Below are 16,337 nucleotides of genomic sequence, written 5' to 3'. Positions count from 1 at the left end.
ATTCCTGCAGTGAACAGAAGGACTCATATATTAAAAGTAAAGCAGAATGGAAACTGTGGGGTACTAGGTTGACTTTACTCAAGGAAACACGGGGAAGAAAGTAGAATCCACAAGTTAAATACTTCTTAATACTTAGCCAGTAATCCACATTTCAATTTCCCTTAATAAGTGTAGCCTGGAGTAGTTACTCAGTCTTAGGAAGCTCATGGTTAAGAAGAAAAGAAGCAGAATTTATCTGATTTAGCCTAAAATAAAGTATTTTATTTATTGTTTGACTACTTCCACTACTCAGATCCTATCTATTAATTATCTACTAATTAAGGATTACAACTAGTAATGACTGAATTGGTTATCCTTTGTGGAAAAAAACAAAACCCCACAAATTATTTACGTATTGCAAAAAACTATGATTTTAATAATAATTGGATTGCTAAAGGTGTTGAGGTGTTTTGTTTCCTGGTGTCTATTTTTCTACACTTTTACTACTTATTGACTAAAGTAAACAAATGCTATTTCACAGATGAGGGAACAAAGGCATAGATAGGATCAGTATGTAGCATTTGCATTTCTTCATTTGGAGTTCTGGCATGTGAGCACCCACAGTTCCTTATTATCTTTTTCCTTCAATGATTTTTTAAAAAGGGGGATATTAAAATGGAGATGATAGCCACTTCCCTGCCTCAGGGAAGGATTGTGAAGATAGTTAATGTTTATACCATATACCCCATGGTATGAAACTGCCATTGCTCTGGTCCCCACCACAATGGAAGGGGAAGGAATGGCTCGGTGCTTCTGCCCATAGGGTGAGCCCTGGCTGGGAAACTGGCACTAACTCAAGCTCTGCCTCCAGCATAAAAATTAGACAGGAAATCCGAGAGAAATTCACAAACTGAAATTCATCCTTAGTTCTGTGGACTTTGGAAATAGAGAAGTCTGGTTACAGTTAATGGCTCAGGTTCCTCTTTAAATTTTGGGTGGGGATGTGAAGCTGTCCTTCAAAACAGAAAACTCTGTGTGATAGCACATATCCAGAGCTGGTGAATGAAACAGCTGTTGATGCACTCTCTTGGTAAGATTAATAAAAAAGTCAGGAAGCACATCAGCAGTGTTTCCCACAGCAGGTATAATTTTCCCTGCCCTCAGATATAATGACTTTCTGCTGTATTCTATGCAAACAAATTACAGATACTGTGAGAGCCACAACTTTAAATTTCTCAGCCTTTTTGCATGCAAAAATCCAGCATTAATTATGCGTTTTTATATTTAGAGTTCTTCGTAGTTTGCTGGAGGGAGGTCTTTGTGATGAAAGGAAGCAGGTTTCATTGAGCCAGACTTGAGCTCTGGTCTGTCCTCTTTTTCACCTCCCCTCAGGGCAAAGACCAACAGCTTGAGGGTGACCCCTTCAAGGAGATTTTACCGAAAAGGAAGATGAGAAAGGCTGGACAGGCTCTTTCTAACGCTCAGCACTGCAGCCAGGAAAAGGCAGCTGTTTCTAGCCTTTCTGATGTTTGGGGGGTTTTTTTGGGTTTTTTTTTGGTTTTTTTTTCCTCCCCCTTCCTGGTGGCTGGGATCTGGGCTTGCTGCCATATCTGTTTGTCTGTCTCATGTTGTTTTTCTCAGGGAGCTTCAGAGGCCAGTTGCCCATAGTCAGTTGCTGGGAACAGAGGTTGTTCCTTGTATCGTCTTAACTCTCCATGCCAGAGTGTTCATGCTTGAATAGGAAACAGCGAGATCTGTCAAAATAGCCCTTTTCTTTAGGGCTTTGAGGCTGCATTCTCCATGGCCATCTGTTCCCTTTCACCCTTTTGGACAATGTTGCTATTTGAAACGAACCACTCTTTGCTCTCTCCCTTTCCCTTTGCCCTCCCCCTGCCCCCCAGATCTGGGAAAAAAAATTTGTTTCTGGCCCTGACTAGCCTCTGGAGGATTCAACCATTTTGTAGTCCAAGGATTAAAAGTGATATTTTGCAATTTTTTATTTTTCACTGACTTAAAAAGATATAATACACCTCAGGAGAGAAGAGTCACTGCAGTCAAAAGATCATTTTGGATTTATGCATTAGTCTCCACAGAGCACTTTGGTGTCTTGTCGCTGCCTGATGCAGACTACCATGAAAATTTGGCACATCTTGGAATATTTTGCATTATAGCAGGAACGGAAGGAACCTCCTATAGTTAGGGCTGTATAATGGTTTCCCTTCTAACCGTCTGTCTTCAGTCAGAAAAGCTTATCAGGATGAAATTTTCCAGTCTTGGTTGTTGTCCAAAATTGAATTTATTTGCTTAATTCAGATAAAGTAAGTCATTCCTTTTTGAGAATGAGATGAAGGAAAAAGCATATACCTCCTCTGCTTCAGGATGGGTGACTGTGCTTGAAGAGAGGGACTGATTAGCTGGGAAACTCCTGGAGAGTCTGTGTCAGTTAGAGAGTGAAGCCAGACCCCTGTGATTGTCAGTCATTTTAACATCCTGTATATTTTATACTGTCTCTGTGTGTGTATGTGCCTGAGTATATAAATATATATGTATTTTAAGCTTTGGAGATGAGTCAGTTCTGAGCAGTGAGCCCTGTGGTGTCTGCATGTACTAAAATGTTTTGTCATACATCTTACAGTGAGAGGGAACACATTTTCAATATATCCATTTATATATGAATATGTTGGCTGTCCAATGAAAAAATGTGAAAGTGCCCAATTAATTTATGTTCAGAAGCTACTCCAAGCTGTGTTTTGAAGGTGCTCTGAGTACTCAGATGCATCTGCTAGGTCTATACATAGGGTTTTCTGGGCCAGCCCAAAAGATACTTTCTCAGAGAAGAGGTTGCATCCTTCATCTTGTGTCATGAGCCACTCTGTGCTAAGAAATTGATACAGCCAGAGAAACCTATATTGGCAAGTGCAGACTTGTGGTTAAATACCAGTTAAGAAATACCACAGTCAACTGTAATGATACTCATTGTGAGAAATAATTGACTCCGTTGTTCTGTGTTTGAAAGGCAGAGTTGAAATTGCACATAGCAATTTTTTACATTTAATATTTTCTAACTTTTATGTTCTTAGTCATACAACTGAAACTTTCTTCCAGTTCAGCTTTTGTGATTGATAGTGTTAAGCATTTGGCCAAATCTGAACTCCAGATGTGAACAGCTGTAATTTGCAAACAGTCATCTCTAGCCCCCAAATGTTTGGCTGACCTCTGTTTCCATGTTGCAGGCTGAAGGAGGATTGCTTCCTTCTGGAATTTCAGTTTTGATAACTCTGGCTCATGATCCAAGCTTTAAGATTGTTGTTTTTATTTAGAATTCTTGCAACTGTAATGTATGGGATAAGTGTTAAGAACACCGAAGGTTAAATATTCAAAGAAATTATGATGGTCATAATGCAAAGTAAAGCAGTTTGTTCAGTTTGAATTGCAATCTCAACCTGAAGTATTATTTAACACTGATTTTTAAACACAGTCCTTGTGGTTATCAGCCCCACTGTGGAGTTCAATTATTGCATTTTTCAACCCTCTCTGTTAAGAAATTGTCACTCAGTAAGTTTGAAAATTATTTGGAAAGATACTGCTAAAAGTAAAAGGTACTACTAAAATAGTCCAGGAGTGAAAAGGACCTATAATTTAATTCATTAGTTCAAAACCATGTTACTAGGCTATGATCAGAAATTGTTATTCATTCAGATATTTTGTGCTAAGTATATTGAGAAAATGCACCACAGTGTAGGCTGTCAGCACTAGTGTTAATTGAGCAAACTCATGTGCTCAACTGTGGCATCACAATGCTCTCTGTGGCTTCTCAGCAGAATATATTTACCAAGGAAGAGGTTAGTGCTATTGAAAACTAGCTTGCATACACCTACTGTCGTTTTCTGTCTGCCATGTAGGCAGACACCATCAGCCCACTCCTCGGGAGATGGGCAGCCAGCTGTGTGAGAAACACCCTGGGTAAGTTAGTACTAATTGGTGCTTTTATTGGCCACTTTGCTGGAGAGCTCATTGTGCAACAGAAACTGGACTCTCTCTCCCTCCTCCCCCCATCATCCTTCTGCACCGTGACCCTCAATTTAGGGTTCATTTGCAGACTGGAGTGCTGCTGCTTTTCTCTGCACTGTGACAGTTTCCTGGGTTTGAGAACTAAATTGCCGGGACACTGTTTCTTTACTGAGACATTTCTTTATTGAAAAAAAACACAGACTATGGTAATAATCTGCCTGTCAGACCACAGCATCCTAACACGACCATATTTGCTGTGAACTGCCTTCTGAAACTCACCGCAGTTTCAGAGCTGTATCTCACTCTCCTCCCCTCAGCTGTATCAGCTTTTTTTTTTTTTTTTTTTTTGTTCTGCCTTTCTGGGATTCAGCCATTTAGGCTTCCAGACTTCAGGCTGTTATGTTGGAGGAGTGAGTGTGACAGCAGGCTTATTCAGTTCTAGTCTGGAAAGTTCGGAAGTGGCAAATCCAGATGATGGGTAAACACTAGCAGAGACTGACAAAGTTTAACAGCTGAGATTAACCATCCTGGGAAAATCAGATATGATAATGCCATGGCTATGAAGGTCAGAGGGCTGAGGCTTGCAGTGTGCAAGGTTTCAGTTGTTCTGACAGTGGGATTCTAAATCTCATTTCTTTATGCAAGCCTTAAGGGACCTACATACATGTAATTCTAGCATTCTACCCCCTCCCTCCTACATACCTTCTGATTAATATCATGATCTCTTTAATTCCCTGAGGGAACTTAAGCAAAAAAATTACAGCAATAACTTGTATCATGATTGGTGAGGTGATAATTAAAAGCATTTTCTGGATCACAGGGCCCTAGCATTGCCAGATGCCATGACTGGGCAAGCTTTGTTTTTCAACCTATGCATCCTTTCTGTGTGCAGGCAGGCAAAATTCCAGATCTGGGTTGTTTGGGTGGTTTTTTCCTCCCTTAGCTCAATGGTTTGTGATTTTATTTTCTTATCTTGGAGAGAAAGGAAGAAGTGACTGCATAGGAGAGGTTAAAAAGAGGGAGCTGCTTTAAGTTTAATGGTGAGCAATGTGGGAAAGAAGTCTGGATACCGAGAGAATGGTGTGAATTAGTATAATTTTAGATTTTAGAAAAGGAGGGAATGTCTCAGACCACTATTGGGGGAAGGAGGTTTAGCTGAGGGGTAAAAAATTTATCCTCAGTTACAGAAAGGAATTGACTTAACTGCTTTCTTCTACTTTTTCTTTACCATCTCCCCACCAAATCACTACTTGTTCTGTTATTTGCAGTAGCACTGCAGCAATGATAGAGAGCTGAAAACTCATCACTTTGTGATGTGGTGTCAGGTGACAGAGGCAGAGCATTTTCACCAGTAAAAAGAAATATCTGTTCCCAAAGCTCTCCACTCCATAATTCCCTGATTTGGGCCCTGTTTCAGGTGCTGTAAACCACCAGCTGTCTTCCCACCTCCACAGATCTCCTGAGACCTGATTGTTTTGGTCATGGCTGGTAGATTGTCTGGCAAGAAATCAGACCAGCTGGATTTTTTCATTTCTTAATGTCAGTTCCTGTTTTAGGTCACCAGGCAGGAGTCTCAGTACTAGCATATGTGTATTTCTCTTTCTCAACTCAGAAGAGAATTGACATGAACTTACCAATGAGTTCAATCAGAGAATAGATCTTCTGGGGTAAAACATACTGGTAACAGTAGGCATGCTGGTGTGGGACTAAAAGTAAACCAGCATCTCTCCAGTTCTCTGGTGGACCCTTCCTAAATTTTGAGCTGTGTTAAAATCCCTGCTGATTTTTTTAGGGTAGAATAATGGTTATCATTACTGATTTGAAAAAGCTTCTAATGTTTCATGGAGAATACTCAAAGTCCTTATTTACACACAGTTTTCCTGGCCTGTCACATATTTTGGTGTATTTTCTCTCATCCCTTAGGGAAGATTCTTTGTGACTTGGGAATAAGCAGCAGCAGCTAAGAGACTAGTAATCTGCAATTCTCATGAAAAGAAGATCTTTAGGTCAGGAACTATCTTTTTGTTCTCTATTTGTCTAGTGATTTTCATCTTGAAGATGAGAGCTTTAGGAGTTGTCGCAATGGAAATAATGAATGACTGGAAATAAGACAGCAAAAAAGAACCTTAATCTTGATCTAATATAAGATTAACCATGTAAAAATCACACAGAATGTGTACACAGAAAAACATAAATATGATAAACAAAAACATGTGAAAATTCACCTGTTGGGGCATATGAGATAAAAAAACTCTGATGTCCAAAATGAGAAGTGAACTCCTTCTCTTTCTATGGCCTTCACTGCTGACTCCATCAGAACTTTGCACCTGCAGCCTACAACTGTCAGTTTTTGGTCTCTTGATGATGATGACTGAATCAAACAGCCTGTTTAGTGTAATCTCAAGTGGGCATATAACATGTTTCAGTTTTTTTAACTGAGGATTAGTAGAATTTTTGCTTCATTGCTTTGTTTGCTAAGTATATTTTGATGAACTGTGCTGTGAAAGAAAGGGAAAACTAAATTACATGTCATTGATTAGTGAACAACTCCAGCTTCCAAATAAAATATTTCTACTTAATCAAAATTTGAAGTAATATGGAATTATCAGGGGGAAGGGGATGTAGTTTGTAAAGATTTAGAACTAGCAGGTTTTTAGAAGTAAAACTGCCAAATTCCCTCTCATAATAAAAGGGAGAACATATGCATTTTAAAAGTTAGAATTCTCACATGGCTAGTTTTGTGGCCAAACTTGATTTCTTGCAACAGCAACTGCTTTTCCTACTATATATCCTAAATAATAAAAGACTGTATGAAGTCAATAGTGTGCTTTGAGACATACCTTAGCTGGGCAGTGCAGAGAGTGAGACCATCAGCACTGTAGGGTAATGGAATCAGAACAACATTTTGATTTAAGAAAATATTGTGGAGAAGGGCTGAAAATGGCAGAAGCCAGCAGTGGGAGTCTGAAGAGCGCTGTGGTTAGTTACTTCACAGATGAGTTTGTCCTGTGGGTTGTTTTTTATTGTGTGATGGGTTTTTCCACCACTGCATATTTTTATACTTGTACTTTCTGAGTAGGTGATGATGGAAAAATAGATTAGAGATTGAAGGGGATTTTTTTCTTCTTTTTCTTCTGGTCTCATTGTTAGAGATCTGGACCAAAAATACAGACTAAATGCAATGCAGGTGAAAAGTAGTGGTCTTTGAGCTCTGCCAGTGAACCGGAAAGCTGCACAGCCTGAGTGAGAGGCAAAGTACTTTCATTCTTATTGCATGGTGTGCTGTTTTTGTTGAGCTGAATAGTTTAATTCTTTATAAATATTTTTTTTGTACTTTCAGAGAGTTTTTTTTCTTCTTTTTGATATGCCATGCTTTTATCAAGATGGTTTGATGTTAATATTTTAAAGATTTGGGGACTTCATTGTTTTGTTATTTCACTGTCATTTAGTTCATCAATCCATTTTTAACATTTGATAAGAAAATATTTTCAAATTACCAGTTGATAGAGATTGCAAAGGGTCCAGTGTTGGGGATGAACCTGCCAAAAGGCAATGATATGTCCATCTGGGAAGAAAAAAAATCAGTATGTGAGAATATGGACAAGGTGGAACTAATTATTCTGTGCAGTTATACCAACAAGGAACATGTTGGGGTTTTTTAATCAAGAGTATAGTTGCTGCTGGCAAGGACTTCTTGCATTTAAAATAAAAACTGTTTTAAGAAGTTTGTTTCATTTGATTCAAGATACTGGTCTAGTTATCAAAGCTTACATAGGATAAGAAGCTAATGGAACTGAAGTGTCTTTATGATTAAATCACCTTCCAACGTACTTGCAACAATTGGAACTTGTTTACATAAGGATTCAGTCTCTAAAATGTACCACCTTATACACAGAGGACAAGAAAGTCTTGGAGACTGGGTCTGTACTTGCAGTGCTCTGGTTGGACATAATAGAATAATTTCAGAAGCAATATTGAGCTGAATAGTTTTAATCCTGCTGTTCTCTCCAGTGAAAAATGGAAGGTGAAATAAAACCACTTTCTCTGTCCTGCCTATATGTGTCATTCCCTCAGTGACAAGGAAGTTACTTATAGAAAGTTTGTTTTGATTGCATTGATAGGGAGAAACAAACTTAATCTAGTTCTCATCTAGTTCTCTGTATAAGTCGGGCCAAGTGTTGTGGCCAAGTTCTACTGACGGCTCCTTGCTGGGCACTGGAGCCCAGGGCAAGCAAGCCTCTTCTGCTTGGAAGCAGCACTGCAGGACTCAGCTCAAGTCACTCTTTCTTCTTTGTTTTTCCCCTGGTTGTGAAGAGGATTTAGTTTGCATTTGACTCAGACCACAAGCAGCTTTATTTTCACTTGTGACAGCTGTTCAGTGAGAGTGAGGCAGCCAGTTCCTCTGTGTTTGCAGTCCAGACCAGATACAGTGTCTGCTGGTGTCTCTGCCAGTGCTCTCAAAAGTTCAGTTTCACAGGAGACAGTGGAACAGGTATCTCCTACAGTCCTTGGCCTGTCTGCTTTGAAGATTAGTTTCATGCTATTTTTTCTGTGAGGAAGGAGGGAGTGTTTACAGGAACTGAAATCACCCATTTTACTAGCGGTGGACCTGATACAGAAAGCAGGGAGTCATTCAGACATTTTCCAGCCTTCTAACATTCACCTTCACCTTCCCATGCTAGGATCCCATCTCTGTGCTTCTGGACACCCACTCCCTTACTGCATACATATAATGAGATGTCACCTTTCTCTCATCTGTATGTCAGCTCTGTTTTCTTACTTTCCCTAATCCCTGCACACCCTGCATCACCTGTGTCATGGACAGAAACCATGATGCCAGCAGTGACTGGAGTAAGAACTGGATTTGAGGGCACTGGAGACACTGGAACTGCTGCCCATCAGGTGACTGCACATTGCAGGTGCTTTGGAGCCATCCAGCCCACAGCATGGGTGAGCACTCCATTCCACTCTGCAGTGATTCAGGTTGGAGACTTTGGGGACCTCTGAGCAGAGACCAAAGTCTTATAAGTCTGTTTTCTTCTTGGGCCAATGTTGGTGTGATACTCCCATGTCTAAATATGATAACATCAGGGTTTGAAAGCCCAAGGCAATGCATGCTGGAAAAAAAATCACTCTCTCTGAACAGTGTTATTTATCCACTTCCTTTGTCCAGTTCATTAATGTCTAAGTAGTGGTTGAAATAAAAGATAAGTCCAAGGTTTTTTTAAGGCCATGTTTCAACATAAATCTGTTTTCTTAACATATCCTCTTTCCTTCCTCTGAGACATTTACTATCTTTTTGTGTTTAGAGCAAGAAGGAATGCAGCATATGTTGACACTGCCCTTGAACTTCTTTGCAAAGCTGGCGCTGCTTCCTCCTGTTTGCTTCACTTGTTTTACCTCTCTATCTGCCTAATGCATCAGTTCACAGGAGGATCCCTTATAAAATGGAAACCTTTCCAGTGAGGCATTCCCTTCCACCTTGCAAAAAGTCTTTGCTGTAAATTTGCTCCAGGTTTACTAACTACTTTGCACCAAAGTCATAAATTTTAATAACTTCACAGAGGAGGCTTTGCCCTCTTCAGATAGGGGCTGACACAGTATGGTACAGTGTGCTTTCTCCTGTATGAGAAAATAAAATAAATTACAGCAATTAGCTTATTCTGTCACAAACCTACACATACAGCATTTCTGTTCATTTTGGGACAGGTTTTAGGCCTGAAGGAATGCAGAATTAGGAACTGCTATGAAGTGATATCTCCACAGTGTAATAGCAGCAGGTTCCAGACATTTAACCATTTAAATGCCTGGCTCAGGATTGGAACAGCAAGATGTTACTCCTTCTGTTACCTGATAGCAGATACATGATTTGAGGGAAGTTTGGGTGTGAATTTTGTGGCTGTTTTATGCCAACACTAGCTAGCTCTGGAACCTCTGGGCCTTTTGTAGTGAGGGGCACACAAACAGGGGTGCATTAATTGCTTTTTGGTGGTGTGGAATGGTGGCTCCCAGCTCTAAACAGGGGTACAATTACATCAGCTATGAGGGGAACACCTCCACATACACCAGAACTCACATTTAAAGGCCTCAGTTGCATTTTGTGATTCTTACCTATTTCTAACAAGGTAGGGAAAGAAGGACTGTGTTGACTGCAGCTTATTCCACATGAAAGGTTTGCAAAACTTTAAAGCTGCTTCAATGTCTCATATCCTCCATTATCCTGTTTGTACAGTAATAGCATTTTACTTTTGTGGTGTTAGCACAAACCCAAAAATTTGTAGAACTTAATGAACTTAATTAAGTAACTTGCTTTGAGTCATTTTAAGGTAATGGAGCACAGACCTCCCAGCACCCTGTTTTAACACTTGAGCATGTTCATTACTTCAGCTGGAAAATTAAATCCAAAACATACATGAAGATAAATTATTCTAGTTAGCACATCTACCTTCCCAACAGAGATGGGCTAGACTATTTAACAGAATAGCATTCCTAATACTGAAGGTTCAAGTTAGATGCTTCTCTGGTGAGTTGTTCAGGTGGAAGTTTGCTGCTTATCAAGATTTCTTTTTAAGTACAAGAAAGCAGCTATCCTTGCTGGATGTTCAGACTAATACAGGTGTTCTAGAGAAGCAGGTATTGTCCCAGTGAGGTCCTGTGTTGTGGGAAGTAATTTAAACAAGAATTGAGTCCAAACTCTTGTCAAACTATTGGCTTGAACCTGATGCTTCACTCCTTCCTTTTGTAGACCTTAAACTTTTAAAGACCCAATCCAAATCCAGTGGATGTTAATTAAACCTTTTATTACTTGGGGAAGGTTTGAGGCCTTCAGCTGAATACTGAAGTGCACTGCAATCATTCCAGGCACTTCTTTCCTGCCTGCTGCTCTCCTCCACCTAATGCAGTCTAATAGTGTTCTTCTCATTGCTTGCAAATACCAGCAGTAATATAAATAATGATTATCATTACATGCCAGCACTTTTGCTCTTATTCTTTACTGAGTATTTTTCCAAAATAAAAGCTTTAGTGAATCAAGAAACTATGCTTTTGCTGTGTATAGTTAGGTGGGGGACAAGTAACAAAGCCCACTTCCTTGCAGATGTAAAAGTAATGAAATCTTTTGAACCTGAATCTTCCAGAACCTCTGCTGGGCTACAAGATGACTTTGTCATCTCAGTACAGCTTTGCTAGTACTTATAATTTAGATTTTAGCATTAACTGTTGCATTACAGATCGTTTGGACAGAAATGTAAGAGAGCTTTATTGCAGTGTCTGCTCTAACTTTCATTGACTTATTTGACAAGGATTTTGCAACTGTCCTGGGAAAGCCACTTTGTTTGTTGCCTGATAGATGACAGGAAGTTACCTGACTTCAAATCTAACTGTGTCTCATTCACTCATGGCTTTTTAATAGTATGGGCTGTCTACCTCAAGCAGTTCAATTTTCAAATTGCACGTGATCATTTATACCCACATAATAACTGGGATTTTATTTCTGAATTTCAGGGGTTAGTTTGTCTGTCTTGTCTGTCTTTCTTGAAGTGCAAACAGGTAACCCATCAATCTGTTCACCTTACACAGAACATGGGATGAGTAAAGATGAAGGTCTCAGGCAGCTACCTGCCTGTATATTTGTATGTGTGCATGTGTGGGTCTCTGGTTTCAGTCTCAGCAAACCCGGGTGCAATGGCAGTTAAGCAATGTGCATCATGTGGCATTATTGGAAACACTTCTTTATTTTGTCATTGCTGATTCCAGCAAAGTCCATTTTCCTTCAGGGTTATATAAAGTTCAAATTATTTCAGAGACAGCAGAATGGGAATTACAGCTAAGGGGCTCTCTTTGCAAATCTTAGAAAAAGTGTGGATGTCTGGTATGAATCAGGTCAGAGTATTGTGGTAGCACATTCTGCTCCTTTAGATTCCTTTTTTGTTATGTCATTATACACTGTGACTCAGCTGGCCTGCTTCCCTCTCCTCTGTGCCCAAAGAAAGCTAATTTGTGTGGGGATAGAGTAACTAAAGAGGAATAGGCAAGTGTCCCACAGGTATGGTGCACCCCAGGTTTTTAGAAAATACACTGGTCTCACTGAGAAGGTAGGTAACACTTTGCAACTTGGTACTTTTTGTTGATATCAGAGGGGCAGATGGAGAACACACACCAGTTGTATAAATAAATCAGAAAGGCAGGAAATTAATGCAGCAGTGCCAGCTCTTAAGTGCTATTTGTAATTGCCTATTTTAGGGAATAATCTGAGATGACTGTCGAAGTTTCAATGCTGAACCCTTGATGCAGTTTCTATCATATTTGTCTCCAGGACCTTCTGTGAGTGGGAAGAGGGATTCTGGCTGTGTGACAGCAGCCCTTGGCAACACGTGGAGTCACAGTGTCAACACCAGGCTCATACTACAGTACCATGACTTGCCAACAAGACAGGTGAGAATTTAAATACAGCTACACCAGCAGTGCTTGGTCAGATGGGCTGTGGCCTTCAGCCTCTCTGGTTGTGCTACATGTGTTGAGAACTTGACCCTTGAATCCCAATTGCTTATTTGGGGTGGGGGTCAGTCAGTGTCCTTTGTTTTTAAGGGATGCCCAGCACTCCAGTGCCTCCCTGTGTTAGGATGGGCCTTTCTGAGTCACAGCTGGTACAGACATAAAAGTTTCTTGAGCCTTTAGTGCATTCTACATTGTGGAGATGAAAGGTAATCCTTGAAGTGCTTTCCTGCACAGGAATTTTAGGACAGGAGTAAAAACCTATTCTTTTCACAGCCATGATTGTTTTGCTGTCATGTTGCCCACTCTTTGTGCCCAGTTTCAGCTGTGACTGTTAGGACAGGGAGCACTCTGTTTTCTGAGACTGCTGTTTGTGAGTGGAAGCTTGCTGCCTGCAACAGCAAGGTTAACCATGAGCAGTCAGTATGGTACCAATTTCCCAGAACTCTACCTGTAAGTAGGAGAATAGTTACTCTTTTCACTGAGAGACTTTCTGCTTTTAAGTGGAACAGAGAAGCATCTTTTACTGCAATTTTCACCTCTTAATTTAAAAAACTGTGAAAAATTGGGAAACAAGACATTTGGGGTATGAGAGAATGACTTTTTTTTTGTTTTTAAAAACATCATAATGCATGATTTCATCTGTCCCTTGGGATATCTGTGGTTATAACCACTTTTGGCTTTGTCTGTTCTGTTTTTGCATTGATGTAACTCTTTCTAAAGGCTGTGACCCTCAGTCTTAATGTTATTGATTTTCTGCCAGTTAAAGCAGAGAGCTGACAGAAAAGTTGCTACATGATATTTCACCATCTTACTCCTATACCATTACTACCCATGTGCATTCAAATTGGTGCTCCTGTGACAACACAAAATTTCTCATTTTTAGATTGCAGGCTTTAGAGGCAGAGGAGAGGAAGCCATCCGGTTTTATTAGAAAATTATTTATTAGAAATAAAATTATAATGATAGTACTCGTCTTTCTTCAAGTAACAGCCACTTCAAAGTAGCAGTAGTCCTCTGGATTTTGAGGTAGGAAGGTTAAGTGTGTAAAATTCAGGTAGAAAAGGCACCTTCTGTACTCACTTCTAAAGGCTATGCACAGAAATATACTTTAACTGCTGTTCTTATTCTGGTCTGTAATGAGTTCTCCTTTTCTACAAAAATACTAAGTTCTGCAAAATACAAAGCTGTTCATAAATTTCCTGGATCACTTCAGAGTTACATGAGAGGTGGAGTTGGCAGAGGGTAAAGGGCAGAAACTGGGCTCTGTGCTGCTTCATGATGCACAAAGTCAGCTAAAACAGATTAAGAACATTCCTCTGGTAGTGGAAAAAGGGAGACAGCTTTTCTAAAGAATTATTACATGTAGTTTTTCCTGATTTTGTTTGAGAAGGAATAGATCACAAATGTGTGAAAAGTTGTGTTCAAGCCTTTGAAATTATGGTCTGCTTAGTAGAGTTTTCCTCTCTTCCTGACTGGATTTATCAGGTGCACCACCTTGCTTACAAGTGAAGCTTTGTGTTCATTCTGTTTTAATTAAGCAAAGGAACTAAAGCTACACTGAAGAAAAACAACCTTAAAGTAAATGTTAGCATATATTATTAAAACCAAAGTAATTTGAAACAGAAGTGTGATATAAATGGTGATGTGCCTGTGAAGTCCATGACTGAAGTGGGATATGTCCATGATGTCCTGTAGATATTTTCCTGTTGCTGATATCTGTGTCCTTCTTTCAGATAAATTCTTGTTTCTTAAATTCATAGAAATCTTTCAGCTAGACATGCAGTTTCCAGTCAGAGGAAGGCATCTAGAGTTACCCTACCTGTCACAGCACTGTATTGATTAACTTACTATCATTTTACACACATATGCTCCTTTATAATTGCTTTGTACCCACTTTCAGAAATGAACTGTGAATAAAGGTGCCTCAGTTCTTGAGATGCCATTTCAGTCATCGTAAAGTGGTTCTGCCAGGAGGTATTAGATATCAGTGCTTTGAAAGCCAGCACTATCAAAGGAAGCTTAACATGAAGATTCAAAAATTACCACATCAGTATTCACATTTACAAATTCTCATACTGTATTTAAAAAAAAAAAAAAAAAAACCAACAAAACCAACCACACAAAAATAAAATAAAATTAAAAAAACCAAACAAAAACCTGTGGTTATCTGTAGTCTTGGTTTTAAAGTGAAATTTTGCCCCAGGAAATTACTGAAAGCACACAGTTGTTCCAGAGATTTGGGTGAAAAATAGTTTCAAAACCAAGTTTTTCTGCTTGTCCACATTTGTAACCTTACAGAATCAATACTGTATAAGGAATAAGCTGTGTTTCCATGGAATCTTCCAGGTGTTTTTCAGTACTTCCCCGAATAAATTTTTCCTGATTTTACCAGGCACTGAATTGAGACTGACAGACCTGTAGTTTCTGAGGTCCTCTTTCTTGCCCTTCTTGAAAATCAGGATAATGTTTGCCAGCTTCCTGTTGGGTGGGATCTCTCAGGATTCCCAAGACTGCTGAAAATCATTGAGAGAGGCATTGTGTGACATCAGCTAGCTCCTCAGATGAGTCCCATCAGGCCCCAGAGATCCAGCTGAAGCAGCAGATCCCACACAATTTCAGGGCCAGCTGGGAACTGATGATTCTGGCAGTCATGGTTCTCCAGCTCAGGGCTAGAGGCCCCCATGGCCTATTATTGGTGTTGAAGATGGAGGCAAAAAATGTGTTTAAACACCTCTGCCTTGTCCACATCCCTGTTTGTGAGGTTGGCAATCCTCATCCTGTAATGGGATGATGTTATTTCTGCTCTGCCTTTTCCCATTAATGTATTTGAAAAAAACTCTTTTTATTGTCCCCCACAGTTCTGGCCTGCTTAATCTCCAGTTGAGCTTTGACCACACAAATTTTCCCCCTGCCATGAACAGCATTTCTGTATTCTTCCCATGCACCCAACCAGCTTCCACCAGACAAACACCTCCCTTTTCCTTCCACAGTGGATATAATTTGTGTTTTCAAAAGCTAGAATTCATTCTTTAGTCAGTCATTTGCTCTCCAGAACATTCTCTTTCTGGATCTACTTTCTCTCTTTCTTTCCCTGGGGAAGCTGGAGTGGTGGTGACAGTCTGAGAGACTTTCCCTCATTATATCTTACTTCCAAGGTAGTAGAGCCAACATGCCAATCCTCACTGCAGAATCCCACCCATCAAGAGAAAAAGCACCTCTTGAGAAGCACTGGGCCAAGGGTGGTATCTTTCAAAATACAGAGTGACAATGTGATTGTTCAGGAAGATTCAAGCAAGCATTTTTCCAGAGCTCTGGTATCTCCTGGACAGCCCACTGTGCTGCTGGATGCATGCAGTATTTGTTTCTGGGAAAACTCACGGACATAGTTCCTGTTCTGAAACCTTGGGGAATGCCAGGGCAGCAGATGGCAGAGTAAGTACGTAACAAACCTTAGGAAACCAAATGTAGAATTCCTACACCGTTGGGATTTTTTTTATATATTAAGTAAAAAAATTATTTTGTTTGTCCAGTAGATATTTTCCAGCCAACTATCCCTTTTTCCACCCTTCCTATGTCTGGTGAACATTAATAAGACAGCAGCCAGTTCAGCAAAGTAATGAAATTTCTGGATGTCCTGCCTGCCTGAAAATCAGTTAGGTTTGCTTTATTGCTAGGATAGGAGCAGCTTTCTGAACAAACAGATGAACTTTGCTCTTTTGCTTCCTTCTAGAAGCCAGGGTTCTGTTTTTTGTTTCCTTCAGGACAGAAGCAACACCACTGGGGATGGGCTGAAAAAGATTTCCAGTCTGCATTTAAATTCATTATGTCACCAAAACCCACAAGCAGGAACA

General features: G+C 39.9%; 1 protein-coding gene across 3 annotated transcripts in view; it reads left to right on the top strand.

The window, feature by feature from the left end:
- Nucleotides 1-16,337, top strand: part of RAD51B (RAD51 paralog B) — a 386,318-nt gene that overhangs the window by 224,034 nt on the left and 145,947 nt on the right. For all 3 annotated transcript variants that reach the window (XM_056492651.1, XM_056492653.1, XM_056492652.1), the window contains exon 9: nucleotides 12,305-12,423. In XM_056492651.1, the coding sequence (XP_056348626.1) occupies nucleotides 12,305-12,423 (119 nt within the window). The remainder of the gene's footprint in view (nucleotides 1-12,304; nucleotides 12,424-16,337) is intronic.

The sequence above is a fragment of the Oenanthe melanoleuca genome, chromosome 5 (assembly GCF_029582105.1).
Source record: "Oenanthe melanoleuca isolate GR-GAL-2019-014 chromosome 5, OMel1.0, whole genome shotgun sequence".
Classification (NCBI taxonomy): Eukaryota; Metazoa; Chordata; class Aves; order Passeriformes; family Muscicapidae; genus Oenanthe; species Oenanthe melanoleuca.
The sequence above is the reverse complement of the archived record's forward strand: the minus strand, read 5'-3'. Positions and strand labels throughout refer to the sequence as shown.